Raw genomic sequence first — 17339 nt, 5'->3', positions numbered from 1 at the left:
CAAAACACAGTCAACCTGTGGAATGTGTTACCAGGGGATGTAGTGGAGGCCAAAAGTATAACTGGGTATGAAAGAGGAAGAGGAGAAGTTCATTGATGACTATTAGCCAAGATGGGCAAGGACCCAACCCTATACTCTGAGTGTCCCTAAACCTCTGACTGCTAGAAGCTGGGACTGGATGACAGGGGATGATGGATCAGTCAATAGTTGTTCTGCTCTGTTCATTCCCTCTGAAGCATCTGGCCCTGGACACTGTCAGAATACTGGGCTAGATGGACCATTGGTCTGACCCAGTATGGCCTTTCTTATGTTCCTATGTTCAGTGAAGTTTCTCTGGAGTTACACCAGTGTACATAAGCAGATCTGGCCAGAGGACTGAGAAATAAACATTTATATCCCCTAATGGAGTGCACAGCACTGAGTTTTTTCTCCATGGTCCTTTCTGGAGAAAGAAATGCTAGGTCTACACTATATACCACTGCTGGTGTTGTGTAGTGTGTGTGCAGCTGCATATCACAGTGAAAAGAAGGTTTCATCCTCACTGTAGTCTGTAGTTACATGTATCAGTGAAAGGCTCTGGTGGTGGGGTTGGGGAGTGGGGGGAAGGAGGCACTGCTCCCTGCAGCCAGATCCATTCACTATCATGAGGAAAAGCACCAGCAATGGGTAGCTGGAAGAGCCTTTCTTTGCTGCCTCACTCCTGCCAGAACCTTTCCCTACTGCCTGTGTCTTTCCCTGAAGTGGGGAAACACTCCAGCAGCAGGGAGACACTGGAACACTGCATTGTGGGAGGCACGGCTTAGGCAAGTAGAAAGCCGTGTAGGGTAAGTACTCAGGTACGTACTCATAGCTTTCAACTGTGTCTGTACTCTGCTCGCCTAACCAGCGCCTCTCTGCCTGCACTGCTATTTATCTCTATGCTAGGGGAGCTAGCCATCTATGTACTCTGCATGCCGCCAAAAGAAGACATACCCAAAGAGAATGGGACTGGATCTTCTGCATGGCAGCACAGACTACTAATTACTAAGCTGCTGTTCTGGTTCTTCACAATCTCCTTTCTGTTCTCAGGTGGCTCAGTGCACTGGGAGCGGGAGGTAAAGCCTCCTGCAGAAACGTTCCCCTCTTTCTATTCCCGTGCCCCCTCTGCTGAGGTTGAGATGACCAGCTATGTGCTGCTGGCAGTGCTCCACAAACCCAAACGAGCTCAAAAGGATCTAACATTCGCCTCACAGATTGTGAAGTGGATCATCAGACAGCAGAATTCCAATGGGGGCTTCTCTTCCACTCAGGTACAGCAACTACTTTCTGCCCTCTAATCACACCCAGGAAATCTCAGGCAGCTGCTCACATAAGCCAGCTGCATTAGAGATTGAGAGAGAGCCAATGGGACTGTGATTAAAGAGATCCATTGACCACTTTCTCCTACAGATAGTCCAGGCCCTATTCCAAAAGCTGGAGTAGCAGCTATGAAGGGATTGCAGGCTTCCTCACACCCTGCCAGCTGCTTAGGGGTTTGATGATCTGTTCCCCTAGCCTCAACCTCTACATACATAGTGCCAATGCACTCAAGCTTTTTGCAGAATGGTGTGTGTGTGAGAGTAAATGTCACCTATGGGGGGAGCAGAACATCAGAGTTGAGGTCTGCTGTCCAGAAGACAATCTGGTTCTAAATGTGCAAGGGTGAAAGTCACATGGCAGCAATTGAATAGCAACAGGTACAGTTAGATCTTCACATGGGTAGGAGTTCAGAGAATTCCATTAGTCCCTGGTTCTCAGCATATTATTGATGTGTGTATGATTTGCTATTGGACACACCTTGTGCAGTGAAGCGTTCTGGAGGTGTGCCCTAATGCTCTACAGGACTCAGTTTCCAAGACGAACTGGGATGGGTTTGGGCTAGAGGCAGGGGTGAAAGTAAATCTTGGGACTTACCGGTACAGGGCTGGGCTGGGGCCGGCTCTGGCCCCCAGAAGGGGTGGGGGCTCGGGCAGAAGGGGCAGGGCTGGGGGAGGTCAGAGCCCGTCCTGGCCCACCCTATACTGGCAAGTGCCTCCTTCCCCCTCCCCGGGGTAACAGCGGCAGCCAGGGCCTCTGGCAGCAGTACCTCTGGGAGGTAGCAGCGGCCAGAGCCCTAGGCCCTTTAAATCGTCCCCGGAGCACCGCCGCCGCTTCCCCAGGGCTCCGGCAGCAGGGCTCCAGGGACGGGGCTCCGGCTGCCACTACTGCCCTGGGCCCTTTAAATCGTCCCCGGAGCCTGCTGGAGCCCTGGGGAAGCAGCGGCAGGGCTCTGGGGACCATTTAAAGGGCCCAGGGCTTGACCACCGCTACCGCCCCGGGCCTTTTAAATCGCCACCGCAGCCCCACCGCCGTTACCCCAGGGCTCCAGCAGCAGGGCTCTGGCAGCAATTTAAAGGGCCAGCAGCTCCAGCTGCTGCTGGGAGCTGCAGGCCCTTTAAATTGCGCCTGGGAAAGCTGATCCACCCCGGTACAGTGCACCGGCTCTTGCCGGTACACCATACAGGGCGTACTGGCTTACTTTCACCTCTGGCTAGAGGTCATCTGCACTGAAATCTTGTGAGCTGTGAAATGATTGTGGTCTGTATTGGAACCATGTGTTTAATAACCCAATGCAGTATCTCAACAGTGTGTCTGTACTTCACAATTATTCTACACTTTTTCAGGACACAGTTATTGCTCTTCAAGCCCTGGCTGATTACGGTGCAGCAACCTACTCTGAGAATGGCAAAAACACAGTTAAAATCAGTTCCAGCAAGCCTTTTGAGAAGGTCTTTGAGGTGAATAGACAAAACAGGTTACTGTTGCAGCTGAGTTCCCTGCCTGATGTTCCAGGGAATTATATCCTGGAAGTGAATGGCAATGGATGTGTCTTTGTGCAGGTAAGTGCTCACCCTACCCTTCAGCGTGTCACTTCTTCAGCACATAATACAGCCTTTCTTCTTTTGTGTCCCTCTCTCTCCCCCTCCTACTCCTCCTCCCCCCTACCTCTCCCCCTCCCCCCTACCTCTCCTGTTTCTTTTCTTAAGACTCTTTTTGGACAAATATATCAACTTTTTAAAGTCCAGTTCAGAAAAGAAAGAATTGGCCGTTGGTGTTTTTTCTCTGTATCACACGTGATTAGTTTTTTCTCGGGTGATGACTGGTAACTGGACATGTGTCAGACACAAACATCCTCCTCTTTATTTGTAAAACTTGAGTTCCAGTTGAAGGAGTATGGTTTGTTTATCTGTCAGTCATAGGGCTTTATACTGCTGCCCATCTTTGTAGTATCCAACTGCTTCCATGTCAAATCAATAGCAATCTTCCTATTTGGGGTAAAAATGTGCCTGGGATATTTTAGTTTGAGTGGTTGGATAGGTAAATGTGTTAGATGTTTTCAGGGATTTTTTTTTTGTAGACATTTGTTTGGTAGATGAGGACCGTCAGTGTTGAGAGTGTCACTGTTGCTATGGTGGAAAGTTGTTTGGTCCCCCCTCCCCCCAAGAGGAAGGTTTTTCAGGATTTCCTAAAGATGGTCAGGCTCTAGATTCACCTGATCTCCTCTGGCAGTTTATCCCAGAGCCAGTTCCCTTTGACTGACCATGTCTTGTCCCCAGCTCTCACATGCTTCACTCTGGGCTTTTTTGATTTGCATCCTCCCAGAGGAGCCCATCTCCCTATCAGAAAACACATCAGAATTCGGTCCTTCGGTCCGAAGCTGTGGTCTTCGGACTGCAACACAGGAGTGGGAGGAAGAAGAGCTGGGTCCTCTTCCTGTCTCTTCCACTGACTCAGAGTGACCTTGAGTAAATCACTGCAACAAGGATCATCCACAGGAAAAGCTCTAATGAAGCAGTGCAGTATTAAATGGGTGGGAAAAATGCCATATGATGCAGCCAGAACTGGGAACACAAGCATTATGAGGTAAAAAAACGCAAAGAGCTGCTACAGTTTATAATTGCTAACTCGAGAGGCCAAAACTCTGTGCACCTCTCTTTGGAAACATTTCATCCATTAAAATAGCAGCTGCCAAGAGGTTAACAACAGAAGCGTTTTGGAATAGCACTGCCCCTCTTGTTCCTGCTGAGTGCTGCACCTTGAATCTTAACCCATATTGTGTGCTAGTCATGGTGAAAGGATCCTCCTAGACAAACATCAAACTAAAGGTGAACAAACTTTGAATTCTACTTTGCCATCTCCAGACAACACAATCAATGAGAGGAAGGATGGTGATGTGATTAATACACTGGACTCTGGAGATCTGGGTTGAATTCCTGGCTTTGGCAAAGCTGTCTATGTGACTTTGGGCAAGTCACTTAATTCCTATATGCCTCAGTTCCCACCTGTAAAAAGGGTATTGTTACAACCTGGTGCAGTACCCCCCTGTATAGTCATCAGTCTGTTGTGAGTGGGCCCAATCCAAGCCAATTAGATCTGGGTAGAGTCTAGTCACTGTTTCTAGCTGTGAGACTCCGCAGCACACTCAGAAGCTCAGATCTGTTGGAACATGGGGTGGTGCTCTCCAGCTGTCCTAGATCCTGAAACCTCTCAAGCCTCCCACTTGCTTACTTATACTCCGTCAGAGTCCCGTTAGGCTGAGGCTCTCTGGGCTTCTACTGGGTCTCTGGCAGGAAAGTAAGGAACACAGGCTTAGCAAAGATGTTACTTAACCATCGTGGTTTTACTTTTAAAGCATTCAAGAGTTACAGATCTTTGAAAATAACAGAAGCCCTGAGATGCACTGTCCTTAGTCAGATCTCATCCCTGGTTGTCAGAGTTTCAGGCTAAGCAGAGTCTCTCCTGCCCTCTCTTTTAAGCTCTTCTTACATGTTGCAGTGGATGGGCCCCTGCACAGAGCAGAATCTTGCCCTTAAATAGGGCCATGATTCTGAGCCATATGCTTGCCCCCTACCCTTGTATGCCCAGTGTAGAGAGACCATTGTTCCATGGGGTTGGACCAATAGTTCAGTCATTCAGAATCAGTAGCCCCAGATGACTCTCAGTGATGGTCCTTCAGCAAGGACCTGGAATGCAGTACAACAGGCTACCCTTGCACAAGTCCAGACTAGTGTTCAACACATAGTGTACAATGGAATTCATAATCTGATCCAGACATATCCTACTCTGTCACAGTGATAGCATTTCCCTACTTCACAGCATTTATAAGATGCAGATACATTGGTTATAAGTCCCTAGGCAGATAAAAAAGCTAATGGGGATTGACATGTTTTTTTCCTCACACTTCTGGCTGGCCACTTGGTGGCACACTTATTCCTTACATTGTTCAGTTGTGAGGAAGGGAAGGTTTTTAATGTTACTGATGGAGAGCGTGGGGAGTTGGTGCATTCAGTCAGGATTTCTCCAGTCCATGGAGCAAAAAAGGGGTTGCTAGGCACCACAACAGGTGGGTTAATCGCTCAAATTGATTTCTAATTTTCATGACCATTTTTCATCTGTTCCAGACAACACTGAGATACAACATCCTTCTTCCCAAGAAGACTTCTGGGTTCTCTCTCTCAGTGCAGACGGCAAATGCTTCCTGCGCAGACAGTTTCCAGGCAAAGTTTGACATCGTCCTCTCAACCAGGTAACCTCCTTTCAGTTGCCTGGATGACAAGAACTGGCTGGTTAAGAAGGGATGGCTTTTGAAACAACAGATTACAAATATTAAAGGGCTGTTAGATGGTGTGTGTAAAATGCCTCTGGGTATTAATCACCTTGGTTTGCTAGACCCTTATCCCAAACCCGGGGGATACCCCCTCTTTCCAGACAACTCTCCCTCCCTGGGGATACTTGTCCCCTTATTGGACATCTATCTTTGGTCATTTCTGCACCTCTTCCATGTTAATAAATTATTAGCAATTACATGCAATTTTAAAAGGCCTTTGCAGGCTGTGTGCACTCTGGAGCCGAAGGTGTCATGTTTCCTCCACATTCATGGTCCAGAATGACCCAGTCCCTCTCATTTCAGTTATGCTGGGAACCGCAATATCTCCAACATGGCCATTATTGACGTCAAGATGCTCTCCGGCTTCGTACCTGTCAGTTCATCCCTGCAGAAGGTAAGGAATGGCAGTGACGTGAGTAAGCCATCTCAGGGAAAGGAGGGAGTTACAGAATATTACAACATGGACTGGATAAAAAGAGGGGCCTGGTTAGCACAGGAAAAAAAATACTCTCCTAGGGATTTTAATGTATCTGTAGCACTTGAATAGATTATGGATTCTCCGTCTGGGGGTCACACCCTCCAGGAGTCCTGAACAGGGGTCAGGGTGTCACAACTACCCTGTTTCCTATATTGCTAAATTGGAGGGAGCTCCCAGATAGAGCTTGGCTAAATGGGAGCGAGATTCAGGGGAGGGAGGTGTCCTAATATGGACAAGGTTGAGGATCACTGGATTAGATTAACTAACTGGAATTCCAAACTGACTGTCTCTTGTATAACTGTCTAGATATGTGCGTTTCTTGACAAAGCCCCTAAAAACATGGGTCTCTATCAAGTGATTATTTTGATTGCCCTATGCTAGCCATTAGATAACACTTTGGCTCAGTCATTTACTTCAGATTCTGGGGTGTCTTGCTTTCAGTGATTATTAATATTTGAATGTTTCCCCCATTTCCTTGTCTAAAGCTTCGTGAGGATCAGAACGTGATGCAGGTAGAAACCAAGCAAAACCACGTCCTTCTCTATCTGGAGAGTGTGAGTTCTGGAAAATCAATTCTTTGGTTTGGGTTTAGCAGGTTTTAATTTTGCATAGAAGATACACATATGTGGAGTGGCTACATATGTGATAAACTGCATTGATCATGATCTTTGCCCATTAATCCATCTACCCTGAAACTATTCTAACATTCCAAACCCCTCAGCAGCTTCCAGCAACCTCCTGTTCTTTTATTCAAAATAAAACACACTAAAAACGTTTCCTGCTTTCAGCCACTGACTGCTGGGGGCCAGGGATCAACCTCCCCAGTGGGCACACATCTCCACTAGGGGCTTTTCTCTAAAGCAGCTGGTGCTGGCCACCAGCACAGACAGGATACTGCACTAGATGGAGCACTAGTTTTATCTGGTCTGGAAATTTTGATGTTCCTTTTCCTCCTCACACCTGCCACATAGAGAATTTCCACCTTCCCTCCAATCAAATTGTACCTGCCTGAGGACTGGAGCTAGCAGGACACAGTCCTGCCCCAAAAGCAGCTTTTCTAGTCAGAAAAAAATGTTGCATCTTTAAAGTTGATTCCCTTAAGGCCCTGCAGGACTAGTAATGGGAGTGTTTACACCATTGGAAAGGGGAGATTACCAGCTTCTCCATGGGATGCACACCCTCATTTCTATGCTTGGAGGGACTGCAAGACATTAGACTTCAATGCCATGACCATTTGGAAAGGTCATTTTTTAGATGTTAGTTTTGCTTCCTCTCAGCTCTGTTTAGTGGGACTCATGATGACTGAGGATCCCAGCAATACAGGAAGGAGAGGAAAATTAGAACCAATAACATTTTTAAAAACTTTCTAAGACTGTTTGTTTTTAAAATGACTGATACAGGCAGGTAAATAATGGATGCCAGGGCTGGAGTGCATCATACACACTGGAGGTGTGTGTGTTGGGAACCCACCACAGCTCAGCAGTCTCTGGGGTTGACCATCTACTGAGGAGTCAGTGTTCTATGAACAAAAGCTGATGCCCATCTCTGTCCCCCCTGTTCCCAGGTCTCAAAGAAGACTATCAGTTTCTCTTTCTCAGTTGAACAAGACCTTCCTGTGTCCAACATCAAACCAGCTTCAGTGCTGATCTACGATTACTATGAAACAGGTAGGAGGGCTTTGTTTAGACCACACACCGAGTGTGGGGGAAGTGTCACTGCATTTATTAAAGCTGATGGAGGGTTGTTACAATTGGGAGGCTGATAGGGGCCTTGGAACTCAATTGGGGTTTGAAGTGAACAGGTGTCTCTCCATTGACTTGAGTAGGTTTGGCTCAATGAGCTTTAGATCAGGCCATAGGTGCTGAATGTGCATTATAAGCCTGCTCTGGAATAGGTGATGGATTAGAACTGGGAAGATTTCAAGGTGATCCATTTTGAGCTTCTATGGATCAGGGATACTCCACAGGCAGGGGAGGGGAGGGTTTGTGTGATGGGCATCAGAGATGGAGTGACTTCTTACTGCAATGGGAATATTCCCATCTCTTCCAGATGAGAATGCTGTTGCAGAATACAAGTTACTTTGCAATGAGACTGCCCCTGAAAACATCTAATCATCTGGGAAAGGTAAGTGAGACCTGGAGACACTGAGCAGATACAGGGAGAATGTGGTGAGCGGAGAGCAAGAAGAAAGGTGAGGTAAGTGGGGAGCTGCACTGAGTAGATGAATAGAGGTGGGGTAAACAGTTGATAAAGTTCCTATAGGTTAGGGTATCTAGTCTCTACCAGCCTAACCAAAGAGTAGGGAGAGAAGGTTGTTTTCATTTTAAGAGCCCAATCCTGCCAGATGTCAAGTTCCCAAAATTGATGCAAGTTGGGGGCACTCAGCAGTTCCCAGGGAGAGCTCTGCCCTCTGCAGCATTGGAGCCCAAGTGCATACAATCAGATAGATGGAAAATGGCTGAAGAGTATTATATAACCACTACCATCTTCCAAAATGCAGTGCTTTTCGAATTAGCTGTTCCACTGAGATCAGCCCTTCAAAGCCTGCCTTCTCCAGGTACCCACCTGGCCATTTCACAGTGAACTGGGACTCCTGGAAATCCCATTTCTAGCCAGTGAATCAGTGAAATGCTTTCTGGAGAGAAAGCTGGCTCATACTAACTTCATTCTTGGAGCTGGAGTATTGGTGGTTCAGTGGGAGACATCTCACCTCACACGTGAGGCCCAGTTCAATTCCTGGAAATGGAGCATTCTTACTCCAGGTTGGCTGCTACCTGCAGGGCTGGGCTGTTGGGGCTGCAGATGTATCCAGCAGCTGGGTTCCTTGGTCCAGCTTCACAATTCTGCCCTCAGTATAGCTGTGCAGCACAAGTGAGCTGGGCCGCTAACCCAGAGTTCAAGAGATTAAGAACATAAGAATGGCCCTACTGGGTCAGACCAAAGGTCCATCTAGCCCAGTATCCTGTCTTCTGACAGTGGCCAATGCCAGGTTCCCCAGAGGGAATGAAGAGAACAGGTAATCATCGAGTGATCCATCCACTATCGCTCATTCCCAGTTTTGGCAAACAGAGGTTAGGGACACCATACCTGCCCATCCTGGCTAATAACCATTGAAGGACCTATCCTCCATGAATTTATCTAATTCCTTTTTTGAACCCTGTTATAGTCTTGGCCTTCACAATATTCTCTGGCAAGGAGTTCCACAGGTCGACTGTGCGTTGTATGAAAAAATACTTTTTTGTTTGTTTTAAGCCTGCTGCTGCCTATTAATTTCATTTGGTGACCCCTAGTTCTTGTGTTGTGAGAGGGAGTAAATAACACTTCCTTATTTACTTTCTGCACACCAGTCATGATTTTATAGACCTCTGATATCCCCCCTTAGTGTTTTTTTTTTTTTTCAAAGCTGAAAAGTCCCAGTCTTATTAATCTCTCCTCATATGGCAGACGCTTCATACCCCTAAGAATTTGTGTTGCTCTTTTCTGAACCTTTTCTAATTCCAATATATCTTTTTTGAGATGTGGCAACCACATCTGTACACAGTATTCAAGACTGAATCCATCCTCTCCTAGAACCTATAAATTATGTGTTTGCCTTGTTCTCACTGATGTTTCTGCTTTGCTTTTTCCTCCAGGACTGTGGTGAATGACGAACAAGTGATTATGTTTTCCATTTTCCTCTATGTTCAGTCACAGAAAGACCATTTCATTGTGCTTCACCTTTCTAATCACAGGGGTCCATGACAGCGTGTGTCATTTTTACCTGAACTTAGGCCTTATGCTTCCTTCCATGAAGCTTTTCTCCAGGTCCATATCCTGAACATGTATTAGTTCTCTTCAATAAATCTTCTCATTATTGGAGATGTGCACCTGGTCTCTACTTTGCTTTTTCTTTATAAATTGGTACCAATTAGGACTTTCCCCACAACTCCAATGGGCTGGACGTTTCTGCTGCAATGATCAGAGGTGCCATTGTTAACTATGGACAAATTTCTATAGTCACCAGGTTCAGATTTAATGCCTTATTCGGGTAGAGACCCCATCTCAGAGTGATAGATTCAAGCTGTCTGTGCAGACCCAGGCAGACAGCACTGCTAGGTGCCACATTTGGAAGGTTTCCTTTACTGCTAAGGGGCAAGAAACTTTTTTTTTAAATGACTGTTCACATAGTGAAGAAACCAGTAGGAAAACCAGAGACATAGAGAGCAGAGATCATTGAATCCAAGTTCTATCTGGCCTTCAGGGACCACCCGGAATGGTCACATCAGCAAGAGCCTCTGCTCAGCCTCCACCCAACAGCAAGGAGATTCTGTTTCAGCCATATTTTACTACAATAGCCTTTTCCTGCCCATGGCACCATGTCAGAAAGGGAAATGCAGCCGCATCTAATAATCCTTGGTAGCTATTGTCATGCAGCACGTTTTAGCTATTGATCTGTCTCTCTCTTCTCTCCTACTTGGGCCCCATCTCCTATATGCAATAGTGATACCCCTCCTCCCTCCTTGCACCCACATCACTCCAGTCCCAGAGGGAGATGTCTCCTGCTCCTCCTGTAGGTGCTGCCACCCTCAGTTATGCCATCCTGAGATCTGCAGCAGGGGCTGCTGCTTCACCACTGCAGAGCTCCTAGCACAGCACTCAACGCCTGGGATTTCATGGCCAGTGATACAATTTCAGTCCCAGCTAGAGCCAGTCTGGGAATGACTTAAGTTTCCAGCTCTCATGCATTTCAAACCCTGCCTAGGAGCAATCCTTCTGATTGGCTGCCTTCCCCACTTGCCCACCTCCTGGGGAATAGCAGCCACCTAGGGCTGCTTCAGGTATCAGACAGAGTTGTCCCCTGTGATGGGTTGGATCACAGAAACCCCCTTGGGGCTGCCAACTGATGTGCAAAGACTACTTCTGCCCCTGTTTTTGCTGCCAGCTTGGAAGTCCAGCACCCTGTCTTGTTGAGCCAGACACGCCCAACACAGACCCAGGATCTGAACCACATGCCCCAAAGCTGCAGACTTAACTGAAAGCAACTTAAGAAGTGTTCCTGTCTTTTAACACTCAGATGCTCAACTCCCAATGGGGTCCAAACCCCAAATAAATCAGTTTTACCCTGTATAAAGCTTATACAGGGTAAACTCATAAATTGTTCGCCCTCTATAACAGCGATAGAGAGATATGCACAGCTGTTTGTTTGTTTGTTGTCCTCCCCCCCCCCCCCCGCAGGTATTAATACATACTCTGGGTTAATTAATAAGTAAAAAGTGATTTTATTAACTAGAGAAAGTAGGATTTAAGTGGTTCCAAGTAGTAACAGACAGAACACAAAGTGAATTACCTAGCAAAGTAAAATAAAACATGCAAGTCTAAGTCTAGTACAGTAATAAAACTGAATACAGATAAAATCTCACCCTCAGAAATGTTTCAATAAGTTTCTTTCACAAACTGGATGCCTTCCTAGTCTGGGCACAATCCTTTCCCCTGGTAGAGCCCTTGTTCTAGCTCAGGTGGTAGGTAGGGGATTTCTCATGATGGCCGCCCCCTTTGTTCTGTTCCACCCACTTATATATCTTGTGCACAAAGCGAGAATCCTTTGTCCCTCTGAGTTCCCACCCCTCTTCTCAATGGAAAAGCACCAGTTTAAAGATGGATTCCAGTTCAGGTGACATGATCACATGTCACTGTAAGACTTCATTACCCACTTGCCAGCCCACAAGTATACAGGAAGACTTACAAGTAAAACAGAGCCATCTACAGGTAATTGTCCTGGTTAATGGGAGCCATTAAGATTCCAAACCACCACTACTGTCCCACACTTTGCATAACTACAATAGGACCTCAGAGTTATATTTCATATTTCAAGTTTCAGATACAGGAGTAATACATTTATACAAATAGGATGACCACACTCAGCAGATTATAAACTTTGTAATGATACTTACAAGAGACCTTTTGAATGAAGTATATTCCAGTTACATTATATTCACTCATTAGCATATTTTTATAAAATCAAATAGAGTGCAACATCACATCACCCCTCCCGTCAGAGGCCAGAGCTGTTTTCGGGTAGAGGGCGGGGATGGAGCAATTGACACCATCCTTATCAAAGGGGAGAGGGCAGTATTTAGCAGAAAGAGTAGCTCAGGGTTATGCTACTCTCCTCTGCTGTGAACTATGGGTCAGCCTGGACCCTGTTTCTCCTCCCTGCAGCACTGGTAAAGGTCAGAGGAGGTGAAGACCCCTGCAGGAGGCTCCTAGGTGAAATGTGGGTCAATGGAATTATGTGGGGCTGGGGGTGCAAAGTTGATGTGAGCCTGGGGCTGTATCATTGATTGCTGGGATGGGGGCAGGCCAGTGTGGGGCTGGAGGTGTAGCATTGATTGATTAGGAAGTGCTGCAAGACACATCCCTGTCCAGGATCCCAGCTGACTTCACAATGGGGCCTGGGCTTGGAGCTCTGCTACAGAGCCTCATGCTTTGATGGTCACCCCCATAGTAATGTCACAGCTATTCTCAGTATGCTTCCTTTCTCTTCACTGGATGGTTGCCAGTTATTAACTTCTGTCCAAGGAGACCAAGATCATTTGGAAAAAGGAATGAAAATGTTTAGTGAATTTGAAATTGTGACACTAATAAAAATTGAACCAAGGTGAAAAAATTTTGGGCTGGAAAATGTCATTTCATTCCTTACTAAGAATCACAACAAGGAGAAGGCAGTGATGTGACACCTCTATATATGACTGGGACAAACAGATATCAAGTGGTGGTCTGGTTGCCTGTAGGAGGCACAATTTACCTTGGCACCAGCTACCCAACTTAATCTAGAAATTGCTAGCCAAACTGGCAGAGCTTTAGGAACGTCTCTCACCAGGAGAGGCATGAGATGATCTTCCATATTATCTCTCCTGGATCCCATGGCTCCACAAGGGATTGCTGCCTACATGCAGGGTTAGGAGAGCTAGTGGGGAGGGGAAGGTTCTCACTTCACAGCTCTCCAGAGCAAACATGGAGCTAGCCCTCTGCTGAAGAACCCCTCACCCTTCTCAGGCACCAGGGAAGGGAAGGGGCTCTAGGTGAGTTCTAGTAGGAATCCAACAAGGATTTGTTGAGTGTTATATGTGGTGTCCTGACCCAGGGGCTTTTTGCTCTTGCTTTTGTGTCAGTCAGGGAGACAGTGTTGGGAGCCAGATCACTACAGGGAACAAAAGGTGCTAACACACCACTGGGAGTCATTGCCATAGGTGTCCCCTTGTATGGCTGGGGTCAGTCTCAGAGGAGGGGCCTTATTTCTAGGGGTCCTGTTGCCTGGCTGGGTTCTTTACACCTTTGGTGCAGCAGCAGATCATTCAGCCAGTAGATCCCCTCCCTGGCCTGTCCTCTTCCTCCATCAGGATTTCACCTTCAACTGCTAGTCCCTGAGCAAGGAGTCTCTCTCTCCAGTTGCTGAGGAGATAGACATGGTGGGCAAGCATAAGAGGCCCTTCAGAGAGAGAGAAAAAAACTTCAATTCTCTCTGTTCCTGAGAGAGTCTGGATCACAAACCCGGGGGGAGTGATGGAGGCTCAGGGCCCAATGGGGGATCCCTCAGAGTTCCTGTAGGGATTGGGTGATTGTTGTCAAACCCTGACTGCCCTCCCTCCTGCCCTGGGTGCAGTTCATTAGGGCTTGACATGGCCCCTAGGTGGGACCCCAGACCAGAGCTAGCTCTTTCAACCTCTTTCCCCCACACTAAGGCCTGATGGAAGGGGGCTGCTGGGACATTTAACCTCTGCTCCATACTGGCATCACCGTGCATCTCACTTCAGACCTGTCTTGAGCTGAGCTAAGGAGCCCATTGTCATGCTGGAGGGGCAGGCAATGGAAATGGTCTCGAGGGTTGAGAAGAATCAGGGACAGTATCCTCCCCTCAGAGGGCATGGGGGCCTCCTGCAAGAAACGCTCTCAGGAGTCCAGGGTGTCTCAGATGAGTCTATTCCTGGGAATAAGACATGGGTGGCAAAATGAGAAAGATGTCTCAGTGCCAGGACTGGGATTCAGGAATGGGGAACTCCCACCCAGTCTGCACCAGGGCTCAGATCTCCATGCCTAGTGCCCAAGGCGCCCAGGAGGGCATGGCTCTTACCTCCATGTGGGACATGTCTCCTGCTTAGACAGTGCTCAGTGTAATGGGACATGGTCTCCTGGCCCCACTCCTCCCCAAGCTGGGCCAGCTGAAGGTAACATCTTTTTAGGTGTCTGGGACTCCTCCCTTCCCAGAGACAAGAGGAGAAGGGCCCAGGGCAGAGGATACAGGGTGGCAGGCCTGGGTGGAGCCTTATGGGGAGGGTATGGTACTACAGGGGGAGCAAGTTGGTGCCCAGCTCTCCTGCAGGGCTGGGATGACCTGGGCCAGGCCACTGACTGTTTCCCTAAGATCCTCCTGTGAAATGGGGTGACATGTCCCTGCCCCAAGGTGAGGAGAGGGGAAGTTTGTTCCTGTCTCGGAGGGGCTCACCCACACGGGTTTGCTTGGGCCCAGGCCAGGAGAGGGGTGAGAGTTTGCACCCTAGAAATGACCTCTCACCATCCCCCAGCCAGTGCATGACCCCAACCTCCAGGATGGGTGACCTGCCCCTGCAGTGGGGACACACAGGTCTGCAGCACAAGTCTCCCAGCTTTCCTGTGATCATGGGGTTGAATTAGTGCCTGGGTTTAAAGATGTTTCTCACTTGGGATATAATATAACATCTATGTAGCCTAAATTGTCCTATACCCTGTTCTCTTATGCTATCCCATAATGCCTTGTATTAGCTACATTTTACTGTAGCAGTAGATAGGGAGTTGTACTCACAGGCCAGTACTCAAATGTCCCAAAGGAAAAGGACAAAACATATGATTGTTCTACCCACATACAAACCTAGGAGATACCTTCACATTTTTGGATACCTGGAATGCATGTGTTCAGAACAAAGAGATGAGAGGTGAACCATGGTACCAGAAGAACAAGCTAGAAAGCTGATTGGTGAAATCTAGTTTCAGATGATGTACACTGTTCCTTGGACTTGTAAGCAGGTTGGGTATAAAAAAATGGCTGTAGAGGTATAACTTTGGGAGCACACCTTCTGCGTAAGGTGAATATAACATCACTGCACAAGATGGCTTCCCAGAGACTTGTATTGAACCTTCTTCCTATACTGTATTATTATTCGCTTATAGCAATAAACCTGAATGACATAGGTTATTTGGTCTCTTGAGTATATTTTATAATGAACCAAAGTGTGATCAAGCAATTGACTATACCATTTGTCAACACATGGCACTTGCCTTGGCCAAGGGTGGCCTCATGGGATCCCAGCTGGGAAGACACAATGGGAACATGGATCTTCTAGTGTCTCCATTGCAGCATCCCACAAGGTTAAGGTTAAACTCCCCTGTGCCCCTATTTGTGATATGCCACTAGTGATTAAACTGGCTTGCACCAGAAACTATACTGTTCAAATTATCATTTTTTATTGTTTGTATGTTGGCTATATTGCTATCATTCCTATTGTTCCTTTTCTCTTATATTTTACACATCCTGAAAGTCCCCTTTGCTGAGGGGAAGCATAAAGCCTTTCACACCTGCATTTCCCACCCCATTGCGCTTGTCATGCACTTTGGATGTGCTTCCATTGTTTATTTAAGATCCAAATCCACTTACTCCCTGGACAAGGACACTCTGATTCCTGTCATGTATAGAGTGGTGTGTGTGTAGTCCATCGGTTCAACGATGACGTTTTCATGCTCTCTCTTTTTCTGGAATGACTCAAGTCCAAAATGTGACGCGCATGCTCGTGAGCATATCGGGCAGACAAAGTCATTGGTAAGTGTCTTGGTAGCTATAGCAGTAGTATGACGCTTATCGCTGGCAGCTTGGAAAGCTCTGAGCGTTGTGTTGTGTGCTGCCATCCTGATCTATTTAATGCAGCCTTCTCAAGATCATCTGGTTTTATTGTATAGTTGGGCTTTTATCACCATGGCCTTGATGCTTATGGCATTTGACTTTTGGAGAACCTTCAGGTTGGTAATTTTGTCCTGCCAGCAGATCCCCATAATGGCACACAGATACTGCATATGGGAGGCCTCTAGCTGTTTGATATACCATTCGTATGGTGTCCAGCTCTCACAGCCATAGAGGAGAGATGTGAGCACAAAAACATTGTAAAGTTTTATTTTTGTAGAGAGGGTTATGTTGTGGGATTTCAGGACTTTATTATGTAGCTTTCCTAGTGACTAAGAAGCTTTCTGTATCCTGTTTGTTATCTCTTTATCAAGAGATCCATCATTGGAGATATCGCTTTCAAGATAGGTAAAACTGTCAACTTGCTTTAGTTGGATTCCACTAATGGATATGCTGGGGGATATGACGTGGAGCGGTGAAGATGATTGATGCAACACCACAGGTTTCTCTAGGCTGACTGCAAGGCCAAACAATTTTGATGCTTCAGTGAAGCGATCTAGGAGGGCACAGTCATCGGCAAAGACTGGTTCTCTTATTAGTAGTAGTTCTGTTACTTTTGTTTCTGCTTTAAGCCTTATAAGATTGAAGACTGAGCCATTGTGTCTGTATCTGATGCATATGTCTCTGTTGAGCGCATTTGTAGCATGGTTGAGAACATGGGTGAAGAAGAGGTTGAACAGTACAAGGGCAAGGACACAGCCTTAGCATAGTTGTCTTTGTGCCTTGCTTTACAGGTGTTTGAATCTGCCTCTCTTTGAGCTGGACTGAATATCATTTTGCCAGATTTGGAGAGCCTTATTTTTTTTCTTTCAAGAATACTATGATTTCCTCATCATTTTCATCCAACCAGTCATGGTGAGCCCTTTTCTTCTATCCAAGGACGTCAGTTGCAGCTTTTTGTGCTGTATCTCTGAATTCCTCCCATGAGACAGGGTTATCACCAAGGTCGGTTTCTAGTGCACTTTATAGCTTGTCTCAATAGGACGCATGGTTTAGTTTGCAATATCAGGGATCATCTTGATTGTTTTGGGGCATTTCAGGCACGTGGGTACAATGTGTATATTCAGTATTGACCTAATCATTCTATGAAGCGTCCGACATTCTGCTCCACGTATGGTCCTGGTGATTCTGACATCCCTTATGTCACATTGTTGGACAATGATGTAATCTATTAGATGCCATTATTTGGATCTGGGGTACATCCATGTAGTTTTATATTTGTCTGCCTG

The 17339-nt window shown here is 46.7% G+C and overlaps 1 protein-coding gene across 2 annotated transcripts in view; it reads left to right on the top strand.

Moving 5' to 3' along the window:
* Positions 1-10023, top strand: part of LOC119849751 (ovostatin-like) — a 65243-nt gene extending 55220 nt beyond the window's left edge. For both annotated transcript variants that reach the window (XM_038386940.2, XM_038386939.2), the window contains 8 exons: positions 1069-1289; positions 2682-2897; positions 5460-5584; positions 5969-6059; positions 6629-6697; positions 7708-7810; positions 8193-8267; positions 9776-10023. In XM_038386940.2, the coding sequence (XP_038242868.1) occupies positions 1069-1289; positions 2682-2897; positions 5460-5584; positions 5969-6059; positions 6629-6697; positions 7708-7810; positions 8193-8254 (887 nt within the window). In that variant the 3' untranslated portion in view covers positions 8255-8267; positions 9776-10023. The remainder of the gene's footprint in view (positions 1-1068; positions 1290-2681; positions 2898-5459; positions 5585-5968; positions 6060-6628; positions 6698-7707; positions 7811-8192; positions 8268-9775) is intronic.
* Positions 10024-17339: the final 7316 nt, after the last annotated feature.

The sequence above is a fragment of the Dermochelys coriacea genome, chromosome 1, assembly GCF_009764565.3.
Source record: "Dermochelys coriacea isolate rDerCor1 chromosome 1, rDerCor1.pri.v4, whole genome shotgun sequence".
In the NCBI taxonomy this organism is placed as follows: Eukaryota; Metazoa; Chordata; order Testudines; family Dermochelyidae; genus Dermochelys; species Dermochelys coriacea.
The sequence above is the reverse complement of the archived record's forward strand: the minus strand, read 5'-3'. Positions and strand labels throughout refer to the sequence as shown.